This window comes from Trichechus manatus, unplaced genomic scaffold (genome assembly GCF_000243295.1).
Source record: "Trichechus manatus latirostris isolate Lorelei unplaced genomic scaffold, TriManLat1.0 scaffold00004, whole genome shotgun sequence".
Lineage (NCBI taxonomy): Eukaryota > Metazoa > Chordata > Mammalia > Sirenia > Trichechidae > Trichechus > Trichechus manatus.
In genome coordinates, this window is record NW_004443940.1 from 35,156,254 (window position 1) to 35,168,758 (window position 12,505).

General features: G+C 47.8%; 1 protein-coding gene across 2 annotated transcripts in view; it reads left to right on the forward strand.

Annotated features, from left to right (window-relative positions):
• The window catches only part of MRPS5 (mitochondrial ribosomal protein S5), a 29,039-nt gene extending 26,455 nt beyond the window's left edge, over positions 1 to 2,584 (forward strand). Inside the window, exon 12 of one of the 2 annotated variants that reach the window (XM_004369355.2) lies at positions 2,205 to 2,584. In XM_004369355.2, coding sequence (XP_004369412.1) covers positions 2,205 to 2,429 — 225 coding nt within the window. In that variant the 3' untranslated portion in view covers positions 2,430 to 2,584. Of the gene's footprint in view, positions 1 to 1,498; positions 1,821 to 2,204 lie in introns of those variants that run through there. The other variant, XM_023734355.1, reaches the window with a different exon arrangement.
• The last annotated feature ends 9,921 nt before the right edge of the window (positions 2,585 to 12,505 follow it).

Sequence of the window (12,505 nt, forward strand, 5' to 3'; positions counted from 1 at the left end):
CCTAGTTCAGTCCTTTCAGTCAGGACCGGGACCGGCGTGAGGCACCTCGGGAAGGCCCCGTTCCCTAGTTCAGTCCTTTCAGTCAGGACCGGGACTGGCGTGAGGCACCTTGGGCGCCTTTCCGCTCAAGGGAGCCGTCTCCAGTCGAGCCGCAGTCTGTTTTCACATTACCTGGGCAGGTAGGAGTTCTGACCGACACCTGAGTGATAGGGAGATAGGAACGTCAGTATGCCAGATCATTTCTTCTCACAGATGGGAGCCCTGGGCATCTGCCCAGCTCACAGTCCTCTGTTCCCCGGCTCAGGTGGAGGGCTATGAGTGCGCGGGCCCCTTCTCCCTGGCTGGCAGGGATTGCCTGTGGGAAAGGATGGAGTACATCTTAGCAGAGCTGGATGAGCGGGTTCCAGGGACTCTGTTTGCGGACCTTTTAGTGAGTTTGGCGGGCTTCCGAGAAAGTGCGATGGCTGCATTTGAATAACACGATTCATGGAATATTTTACATGTCTCTGTTTAAAATAGGAAAATTAATTAAAAGAAAAAGGCAGCTTTGGTTAAAAGATCTTTTTTGACTAGCTTTTTCTTTTTTTTAAGAGTTGGTGCCACCTAAACATTCTTCAAAGGCACTTCTAAATTCAAACTTCTGGTAGGGGTTGAATGTTTGGTGTGACTAAGATGTTGGTTTTAGGTAGCTGATACTTACGGTCCAGTCAGCTTGTTTTTATGGGATATTTGTGTGTCATCTTCATGCCTTGAGCCTTCTGATTTAATTCCATGGATCATCTCTTCTAAAATGCTAGCGGTGATAAAAAAAATCGCTTTATTTAATGTGCCACTCAAAAAGAAAACAGTTGCCCCCAGTTTCAGTGACATGCCACTGATTGCAAGATGCACTCTGATTGCAGTGCTTTTGAAATGTGAAAAAAATGTGCCTTCTTCTAATCAAGAAATACACTAATAACGCAATACCTACTTGTGTTTATGCCCCTTTTAAATGACTTATAACGTATGTTTTAAGTACTATTAAAGTTTATAATTATTTTATTTTTGTTTTTATGAAACAGCTCACCTCTTTTCTGATTTCAAACATATGTAGAAATAGAATAGTATAAAAACAAAAACTCCACTGCCATCGAGTCAATCATAGTGACCCTGTAGGACAGAGGAGAACTGCTCCATAGGGTTTCCAAGGCTGGAATCTTTATGGAGGCAGACTGCCACAACTTTCTCCTGTGGAGTAGCTGGTGGGTTCCAACTGCCGACCTTTTGGTTAGCAGCCTAGTGCTTTAACCACTGTGCCACCAGGGCTCCTTGAGAAAAGTACAAGGTGGCCATGAGATCAGGAAACAGGAGCCTGAACATATCAGGTGCCGTCGGGTACTGTCCGTCAGCCATCTGCTGAGTTTATTTGCCTGTTTCTAGGGCCGCCTCTGTAGGGAGTCCGCACGGCCCTTGCACCCAGCTTCAGCAGGTACCAGCTGTGGCCTGTCTTGTTTTTCAGCACCACTCACACCAAGCCCTCAAACGAATCTCAGACATCATTTTATTTCATCCATGAATAATTCAGTGTGTATCTCTAAAAGGTAAAGATTGAATAAGACCCCACAATACTATTATCATGCCTAAAAAATAACAATCAAGTCATTTGTCAGATTGAAAGGTTTCTTTTACATAATCTGTTTGGGTCAGGTTGTAGAAAAGATCAATATGTTGTAGTTTTTTACTGTGTCTTTTAAGTTTCTTTTAATCTGTAATCCCTTCTCTGTTTTCCTTGCAATTTATCTGTTGAAGACACCAGGTCGCTTGTCCTGTGGGATTTCCCAGTCTGGTGGTGAGCGCACACCTGTGGGGTCCTTAGTGTGTTCCTCCCCGGTGTTTGCATAAATTGACAGTTGGATCCAGGGCTTCTGGGAGATTCAGGTGCAGTTTTTGGCACAGCACTGCACCTAATCAGGAAGCTTTAGAGGCCAGGGCCCTTCCCGCGTCCCAGCTGGGAGTGGAGAGGTCGGGTTGGGATGACTCCACCCACGACAGGTCACCATAATTTAGCCACAAAGTACATGACCCAGAAGCACCTGGAGTGGTGTTCACATGCCCTCAGTGGTCCGTTGTCGTCTCTGACTCATGGAAGCTCCTGCTTTTTACGTTGGTGCTGTCCACACGTGCCCTCCTACTCCTCACCCGTGTTCTTAATTTGCTCTTGCCAGGAGACTCATCAACAGCTGGCTGATAAGAAGGGGCTCCATGTTGTGGAATTCCGGGAGGAGTGTGGCCCTCTGCCCATCGTGGTTGCCTCCCCACAGAGCGCCTTGAGAAAGGACCCAGAGCCAGAAGACGAGGTTCCTGATACCAGACTGGACTGGGACGACGTGAAAACTGCGCAGGGCATGAAGCGCTCTGTGTGGTCAGGGTTAAAAAGAGCCGCCACCTGAGCGTCCACCCCTCTGGCCTTACCGCAGCAGTGTCTGGCGCTGCCGAGCACCTGGCAGAGACCTAGCGCCTCACGCCTTGGCACCCCACGTTGGTGTTTTTAAGAAAAGGCCAACCTTATGTCCTTTATTTACAAAGAATAAATAATTACAACTTTCATTTATTGAGTACATGCTACGTGCCAGTCACTGTGAGAGGCAAAAATGAAAACGTATTGATCTTTTCTGCAACCTAACTCAGACTGTGGGAAAAAAATTTTTTAATCTGACAAATGGGAACATCTGAACACTTAATACATACGTATCTCAGTTCAAGACTACTTTAAATACTCATTTAAACTACCAAGTAAATGAATTAGGGAGCCAGGGTTAACTGACCCAATCAGTAATAACATGCAGGACAATAATTGTTACAATAATCATAGCTAATATGTGTTAACTCTGGTTTGTCCAAAGTGAATGCTTTTAGCTTAATTTAATAAAATGCTGAAGTAACTTGATCCCAGTCACACAGCTAGAAAGTAGAGGAAAATGGGCAGACCCTGTTCTTTTTGACCAAAACTCATTCTCTTTTAAACCTCTAATATGTCGTTAACTGTTACGGAGTATATTTCTTTGTTTAGAGTTTTTAGTGGTTGCTCTAGGTATTTCATGATACATACGTCACTTGTCACCAGTGTGCTGGTGCCAACATTTTCCCAGTTCAAGTGAAGTGTGGGACCCTCACCTCACCTCAAGTCTCTTTACCCTCTCACATTTATAATTGTTTTAAATACTTCCTCTACATACATTGAGAGCACATCAGACGATGCTGTACTTTTTGATTTGACCCTCAAAGATAATTTAGAAAACTCCAGAGGAAAGAAAAGTCTACCATATTTAGTGATGTTTTTGCTCTTTCTGTTCTTTCTTCATCCCTAATAGTCCAAGAATTCTTCTTAACATTTCTTTTCTGTTTCAAAAACTTCTTTTTGCTCTTCTTTAGGCTGGGTCTGTTGACAGCAGTGTGTAAGTTTTCCTTCAACTTACTCTCCTTGTTTTCCTTTGATTCCTAAAGGAGATTCACCAACAGAGAATTCGAGGTTGGCGGTTGTTTTCTTTCAGCACCTGGGAAGTGTGCCTCTGCGTCTGGCCTCGACGGTGTCTGACAACAAATCCTCTAACATTTGATTTGTTTTTCCCTCGTAGACAAAGTGGTGTTTTTCTCTCACTGCTTTCAAGATTTTTCTTTGTCTTTAGTTTTCTGAAGTTTAATCATCCTGTGTCTTGGTGTGGATCTCTTTGGTTTATGCCGTTGGGTTCTTTCAGCTTCTTGAATCTGTAGGTTTATGTCTTTTGCCAAACTTGCACATTTTTCTCCCGGTATTTCTTTTTTAAAACGATTAAGTGGGTTTTAGTATGTTGACAGTTGTGCAACCATCACTGCAGTCATTTTAGAACATTTTCATGACCCCAGCAGCAAGCTCCATACCTATTAGTTGTCACTCCCCTTTATACTACCCCAAATCCTGGAAACCACTAATCCGTTTTTCTTCCTCTATGGATTTTGTTACTCTAGGCCTTTCAGGTAAACTGCATCATACAACAGGTGGCCTTTCATGCCTCTTTGATTTAGCGTAATGTTGGCTTCTTTCACTTAACGTGTTTTCAAGGCTGGTTGTGTAGCGTGTACCAGTACTTCATTCCTTTTTATGGTGAACAGTATTCTGTTGGACAGCTGTACCACATTTTGGTTATTCATTCATCAGTTGGTGGACTTCTGGGTTGTTTCCACCTTGGGGCAGTTAAGAATAATGCTGCTGTGAAGATTTGTGTACAGGTTTTTGCATGGACACACGTTTTCAGTTTTCTTGGGTGAGTTCAGTTCTCCAGGAATGGAATTGCTGAGCGACATGATAACTGTGTGTGTGACTTTCTGAGGAACTACCAGACTGTTCCAAAGCAGCTGCACCACTTTACGTTCCCACCAGGAGTGTACAGGGTTCCAGTTTCTCCACATTCTCATCAACACATTATCATGTCTTTTTCTTTTTTTTTAATATTTTATTGTGTTTTAGGTGAAAGTTTACATAGCACATTAGGTTCCCATTTAACAATTTTTACACAACTTGTTCTGTGACATTGGTTACATTTTTCACAATCTGTCAATATTCCCATTATTTCTGTTCTTTTTTTCTGTTTCCATTAATCTAGCTTCCCTGCCCCTCCTTAGCCTCTCATCTTTGTGTTAGGGTAAACATTGACCATTTTCTCTCATATAGTTGATTATTTAAGGGAGCGCAGTATTCATGGGTGATATCATTTATTTTTTATGAGCCAATTTGTTATTTGTATGGAAAGTGCCTATTGGGAGTAGCTTCAGTTCCAAGTTCAAAGGGTATCATAGGACTGTATAGTCTTGGGTGTCCTCTACTCTCTATTGGTCTAGTAAGTTTGGCCTTTTTTTAGGAATTTGAGTTTTGTTCTGTATTTCTCTCCCTTTCTATCCGGGACCTTCTGTTGCATCCCCAGTCAGAATGGTTGGTAGTGGTAGCTGGGCACCATCTGTTTCTGATCTCAGACTAGAGGCCGTGGTTCATATGAGGTGTTAGTTCTGTGGACTAGTTTCTTCTTTGAGTCCTTGGCTTCCTTCATTCTCTTTTGTTCCAGACAAGTAGAGACCAATAGTTGTATCTTCGATGGCCGCTTGCAGGCTTTTAAGACCTGTTGTGTGATGGATTGCTTTTGTGTGGCCTTTCTTGCCATGGTCTTGTAACTCCCACCCAAGTGATTGGGCAGTTCCATGCAGATAAGGTCTATGGAACCGTAATGAAGGTACTGATCAATTTTGCCATCCCGCTAGGCTTAAAATGAGCCATCCCGGAGGCGAGGAAGAGGATCTTGCCACCACCAAGGAATCAGAGCCAAGAGCGGAACGTGTCCTTTGGACCAGGGATCCCTGTGCTGTGAATCTCCTGGAAGCAGGAGACAAGAGAGCTGTATCATTGAAGATGGTGAGACGTGGTGGCAGAGAAACCGCAGCGGGAGAGACCAGCAGGAGATGGTGTGATGGGCTTCCTGGCCCACAGAGCGGGAAGGCTGAATGCGTTTGGGTAGGAGGCTTGCTGGCAGAGCAGGGTGCCTCTGGGCACTTGGTGGAGCTAAGTTTGTTGACCCACAGAGCTAGGGCTGAGTGCCTTCAGGCTGAGGTTTACCAGCCTTGGGGTACTTACTGGCAGAGCTAAACGAGCTTTGTAACACTTGCCTGAGCAGGGACGAGGCTGAGGGGCCAGAGGGGCGTGCCTGTGGGCAAAGCTGTGAGCTGTCCTGATGGAAGAGCTGTATCCTGAGTGTTCCTGAAACTGAATTGTAACCCGTTAATTCCCCGAGAAGCCCCATAATCATGAGTATAGTCTGAGTTCTGTGTGGCCATTGCAATGAATTATCGCACCCAGCAAGAAGTAGAGAGTGCCGTGGGAAGGACTGTTGGTGTCAGAATTGGTAAAGATGGTGGAGAGAGGAGGCATGTCTGACCTCTGCCTCATAGGAATCAGCCTTGGGCTGTTGATACTGATTCTCCTTCGCCCTCGTGAAGTTGGAGGAGGTCAGATGCCACCTCCATGCCATTCTTACAAGACCCTAGACGCTACTCATTAAACTAGGATGTGGAACGTTATGAAGTGTGTTATGCCAGTTGACCTAGTTGTCCCACGAGGCTATGGGTCCAAGCCTTCAAACCTAGTAATCCAATCCTGCAAGGTGTTTGATTCTGTCTAGGAACTCTCTGTAACTGTGCCCCCATGTGGTTTATTATATATGAATATATATGAGCACACACAAACATGTATATACGGATGCCTAGAGAGACACCTGTACATGCACACCTGTGTACTCGTATGTGCCTCCCTCTACATATACATGCATACGTGTCTACCTGTGTAACTACACCATATTTTTTGGTTGTTACTATTGTTGCTGCAAAATTGTTACGAAAATTGTCCCTTACTCTTATGTACTTCTTAGTGTCTTCGTTTACCTTGGACAAGTTTATTACGTCTTTTGAGTGTAGCCATTCTAGTGAGTATGAGGAGCCCCTGGGTGGTGCAAACAGTTAACACACTTGATTGCTAACTGAAAGGCTAGATGTTTAAGTCCACCCAGAGGTGCCTTGGAAGAAAGTCCTGGTGATCTGCTTCCAAAAAATCAGTCATTGAAAACCCTATGGAGCACAGTTCTACTCTGACACACATGGGGTTAGCATGAGTCAGGATTGACTCTACAGCAACTGTCTAGTGAGTATGAAGTGGTACTTTATTGTGGTTTTGCTATGCATTTCCCTAATGGCTAATGGGAGCCCTGGTGGCACATTGGTTAAGAACTTAGGCTGCTAAACAAAAGGTCAGCAGTTCAAATCCACCAGCCGCTCCTTGGAAATCCTGTCTGAGTCTCCTAGGGCTGCCATAACAAAATACCACAAGGTGGATGACTTTAAAGAACAGACATTTATTTTCTCCCTGTTCTGGAAGCTAGAAGTCTACATTCAGGGTGTGGGCGGGGTTATTCTCTTTCTGTCTCTCTGTTGGCTTGAGGAGACGATCCTTCTTTGTCTCCTTCAGTTCTGTAGCCCTGGGCGTTCTTTGACATTCCTTGGCTTTGTAGCTGGATACTCCCATGGTGTCTTCCTTCTGCGTGGGTCTCTCTTCTGCGTCTCTCCTCTTTTATAAGATGCCACTCAGAAGGGATTAGGATTAGGAGCAGCCCTCCTCCGATATGACTTTATTAATTTAACTAATAACATCTGTAAAGAAAAACCTGATTTCCCCAAACAAGGTCACATTCACAGGTGCAGGGGCTAGAACCCCAGCGTATCTTTTTGGGGGACACAATTCAATCAGTAACAATGGACTCAGCAATAAAAAAGGATGACCTTTTGATTCACCCGTTCATTCACTGATGAATCTCAAAATAACTATGCTGAGTAAAGGAGCCAGACAACATATCGTAGGATTTCATTTGTATAAAATTCTGGAATGTGCTAACAAATCTGTAGTAACAAACAGTGGATCAGTGATTGCCTGGGGTGGGGAGTGGTGGGAGGGACAGAGTACAAATGGCACAAGCAGGCTTTTGGGGGTGAAAGGTGTATTCATTATCTTGATCGTGGGGATGGTTTCATGGGTGCGTACGTATGTCGAAGCTTACCAAAACTCGGTGCTTTCAACATACACAGTTTGCGTTAAATGTTGGAACTTTTTTTAAAAAAAAGGTATAATTACAACCACTAGGGGGCAGGAAGAGCTCCCTGAACATGCTCTGTTCAGTTATTGAATGAGGAAGTACCTGCTACAAGGTAGAAATCCATGATTCTAGTAGAAACACATCTCTCCTCTCAATGAAATATTTTGCAGTTAGAAATCCTCACCTAAGAAGGGGACAAGAAAGCCAGTGATAGGGAACCCAAGGTTGAATAAGGACAGTGTTGACATGTAGTGGGGTTGTTAACCATTGTCATAGGGCAATATGTGTACTGTTTAACGAGAAACTGTTTTGTTCTGTAAACCTTCATCTAAAGTACAATAAAATAATAATAATAAATCCTTGCCTACCACATACATAAATCATTCCAACTTGCAGTGCTAGAAGTAGAATTCTCCAGGGGCGAGCGTACCCAGCAGCAACATGATTCAAGTTAAGCTTCCAGTTCCGAGCTACAGAGAAGGCTGTCTTGTAAAATTGCATTTGCTTCTTCTTTCTTGAACCGAAGGCAGTATCTCTGTGTGTTCCTTCCTCACTGGTGCTCATGCTCCTTCATCAGCCTTCCAGAGCTTCTGTGATGAGGCAGGTGTAGCCTGTGCTCTGTGTCAGGCTGTACGGCTGTAGAAATGAATGCCTTTTTTCATTTACACTAAGAGGTAGGACGTGAGATCTGCAGCGGAGTTAAGTTTGATGGAGCCCAGGCGGTCAGGGGCAGCTCAAGAGAGCAAAGTCATGAGAAGGTCCGTGGGAAGTGAGGAGATGCCTTTGAACCAGGAAGTCTTAGGAACAATTAGTTAACAGGAGCACAGGAGGTGGTAAGGGGCATTTCAAGCATCTTTCAGCTGCAGATCACTATATTCAAACTAAGGTTTATCACGAGCCCAATGCGTAAGTCAGAGCCGCAGGCAGCTGCAGGAAGCACACAGGATCTGGGGATGACTGTAGCTCGAAGTCCACCAGCTTGCCGTGTGACATCAATCAACTTGCCTAACCACGCTGCCCTCCGCCTCCCTTTCTCAGCTTTCTAAAGTGAGGAATGTGCTGTCCACGACACGAGTGTCACAAATCAAATGCACACTGCCTGCCAGCGCAGGCTCAGAGCAAAGCCTCCAAGTGCTGGAGGCGGGAGGGGGCGCGTGAGCCTGCACACAGAGCAGAGGGCAATGGCTGGGGGCTGCCTTCTGAGCAGGGTGCTCCTCCCGGGTCCTGGTGTGCAAGGTGGAGTCAGCGTCTCTCACCAGTCCAGTGCCACTGCTTCTAAGAGGTCCATCTCTTCAGAAAAGGACACCTACCAGTGAAGGAGAGCTGGGCAACGGGCAGAAAGTGCCTCACTCTGAGCACCCTTGGGAGCAATTAGCTCCTTTGTGCTGGTCCCTGGGTGTACTTGACTACTGATGTAAGGTTGGCAGTTTGAACCCACCCAGAGGTGCCGAAGAAGAAAGGCCTGACTTCAGGAAAGATAACGGCCAAGAAAACCCTACAGAGCAGTTGTACTCTGTAATGCACGGGGTCGCCATGGGTCAGAATTGAACAGGTTTCGGTGCCATATGTGGAGGTCCCTGCCCACCATAACTGCGCCTGAGCCGGGCAGGGCACCTCTGCCTTTTTCTTAGCGTGAAGTCCGTGATTCCAGAAGCTCAGAGGTCTGCTCCTTACTTTGAAGGTGAGACTCATTCTTACCAAGATTGACGTGTATTTATGTCCCGAGACTTTAGAATTTTTTTTTACAATGAGTGTGGTAATAGCTGACATTATTGAGTACTCGCTGCATGCTGGACAATGTTGTAACACCCTTGTACGTCTGAACCAGAGACCCCCGAGTGCTGAGAGGCACAGGGTAAATAACTTGCTCAAGGTGACACAGCTCGAAGCTAGTGAGGCCCGGGTTGGCACCCAGGCAGGCTGGCTCCAGGGCTCAACCGTTAAGGTCAAGCTGCCCCAATAAGGCTGGAAAAGTCCCTTTATCCAGAAATCATTTGGGGTGGGGGTGGCGAGGAGAAGCCCAGCTCAGAGGGTCAACTGGCTTTCACAGGACTTTGGAAGGAAAGCTCAGAGGGCCCTGAGGAGTGATGGGATTTTTGCTTAGGGTCTTAAGGGATGAATAGGAGTTGTACGTGTGGGGTGGGGGGAGGGGCGCTTCAAGCAGAGGGAAGGGCGGTGCATGCCCTCAATGCCTCCACCTCCAGACTGTGGCTAGTTCCAAGCCTGAGGTGGGGGAGTCCTGAGGCGCCAGGCAGGGACTAAACCATCCTGAGGCTTTGATGTTGTCGTTGCAGAGGCTGTTGGGTAGCAGAGCGAGGGGGTGGAAGCTGGGCCAGGGGGCCAGGTCCCAGCACCCCTGCTGGCCCAGCCTGGTCCCCGCCCTAACCTGAGCGGCCCCTCTGGCGGGTCACCGCAGTCCTGAAGCCTCGCGAATACAGGCTGCTGGCCCGCGGGCGCTGAGCCCAAGCCCCGGGACAGGTGGCGCACCCCCTGGGCAGCGCTCCCCGAGGCCGTCTGTCCTCCGCTCCCTGGGCCTTCACCTGTTTCCCATTTGGGATTTCCAGGGAGGGGGCTGTGGCGAGGGAGGTGAATGGCAGGCAGAGGGGGCCAGGGCAGGGGTGTGCTGGTGTTTGGGCCACAGGCGGCTCCGGCTCCAAAACTCAGGAGCGCCGCAACCCCCAACCCCCTCCCCTCCCCTAGGATGGGGTGTGGGACCTGTCACCTCCTGTCTGGGCTTGGCAGTTGGGTTCAACAAGAGGAAGGAGTCTTTTTCTTTCTTATCAGCCAGTTCCCCCACCCCCCCAGAAAGTCTGAGCTGCTGGCGGTTTAATAAGTGTTCTGCACCGATCTAATCACCCCACCTCAGCAAGGTGCCTTTGAGGTGGGCGAGTCAGTAAGCTCGGTTTGGCTGTTTCCTCCGTGAACACGGCTGTCTTTTCCCATTCAGGTTAGGCATCTAGTTTCAGAGAGAGCTAAGGCCGCAGTGCTCCTGGGGGGACACCCACCCGGCCAGGGTCAGTGGCAACAAGGAGGTGACCTCTTGGGAAAAGCTGCCTGCCCAGGAGGACAGCTCACCATGGGCAAGGCACAGAATTCTGTGACGACTGGGGTTTTTAAACAAAATCTCACCTTTCGAAACCCCTGAGCTTCAGCATTCAAGCACAAAGCTGCATACAGTGGCTGGGTGACCTTGGAAAGCTCCAGGAAGTTCTTTCTTGGGTGTGTTATGCAAAGGGAGACACTACTGGTTAAGGGCAGCCATGGTGTAGAGAAGAAAAACGCTTTGGTTTTTCCTTTTCAAATAATGAGAAACTAGGTCCAACCTCTGCCATGTATTTAATGACTGAATGAATAATAAAACAAGATGGCAGTGTGGTGGGGGCTGGGGATTGCCCACTTTTCCCCTTGAGCCTCAGTTTCCCCATCCACAAAAGAGGGGATGGACCAAGTGACCATTGACTGTAACTGCAACCACTAGGTCTCCGTCCAGGCTTTGCTTCCAGCCTCAGGCTCCTGGTGGATGGGCTGTTGACTGTCCCTCACGCAGGAGACTGGATCACAGCCACAGGACATCCAGCTCAAAGCATCGCCCGAGCCCACAGTGTAAGCCCTTGGCTTAAGCTTCTTTTTGGACAATGGCGATTCCTTGTAAAGGAAGCTGACCCCTGCCTCCAGGGGACATCCATTGAGTGGCCACTCAATTGAGTGGCAGGACTGTGTTAATTTTGTCTCATTTTGTCCCTGGAGATGAGCCCAGTGAGTGCCTGGTAAACATAAACCAGGAGACACTCTTTAAGAACGCTGCATCTGGAAAATCAAGGTTAGAGGTTTGCCATTCCAAATGCAGCTTCAAAAGTGGTACTGACCCTCTGACTAGTTACAAACATCTTACAAACACTCGTGGTACAAACCCTCTTAAAACCACGGGGTCCTCAGGGCCAGGGAACTGGGCCCGGCATCTTCCCTCTGCCTGCGGAGGCCAGGCCTGGGAAAAGTCTCCTGGGGCAGAGGCCAGCGGGCTCATCAGGGGGAGGGGAGCTTGCCATCCACACAGCCAAGGTCATTCCTTGAAGGCAAACAGGAAGCCACACGTCACGGTCCCTGTGGCTCTCAGGAAACCCCACTGATGCCTCTGGCCTTTTTAAAAAAGGAGCCCTGGTAGTGCAGTGGTTAAAGTGCACGGCTGCTAACAGAAAAGTCAGTGGTTCGAACCCACCAACCACTCTGCAGGAGAAAGATGTGGCAGTCTGTTTCTGTAAAGATTACAGCCTTGGAAACCCTAGGGGGAAGTTCGACTCTGAGTCGGAATCACTCGACGGCAGTGGATTCGGGGTTTGGGTCCTTTAAAAGGGGAGTTTAACATCACTTGGGCCCTTTGCTAATGCTGGGACCGTGGTGGTCTTTGGAGAGGATCCTACAGCCCCTACGTGTCATCCCTTGGTGACCAGCTCCCGCGCCATCTGCAATCTCCTTCCTGCCCCTTCCAGAGACCCCCCTCCCCCTGCCCCATGCATTTTATGGCACAGCCTTCTCAGCCTGTGGGGTGCAGACTGGGTGCAAAGCTTCTCCCACCTCCAACCTCCTTATTCAGCTTCATCCCTGCCTGTGGGCTTAGGCTAGGCTGTGACCCTGCGCTGTGACCCTGGGCTGTGACCAGGCCTCCAGTACCCTCACCCTCTGCTCCCTGCGTGGGTAGGGCCACCCAGAGCCATCCTGGAAGACCTCCGACTGGCAGCTAGTCGAGAGAGATGGCTCCACCGAGCAAGAAACCGCTCCCATCGTCAGGTGCTGTCCTGTCCCTTCCTTTCCCTCTGTTGAAATAAACAAGAATAAATCAACATGTTGAAGGAATTGCTTGTCGT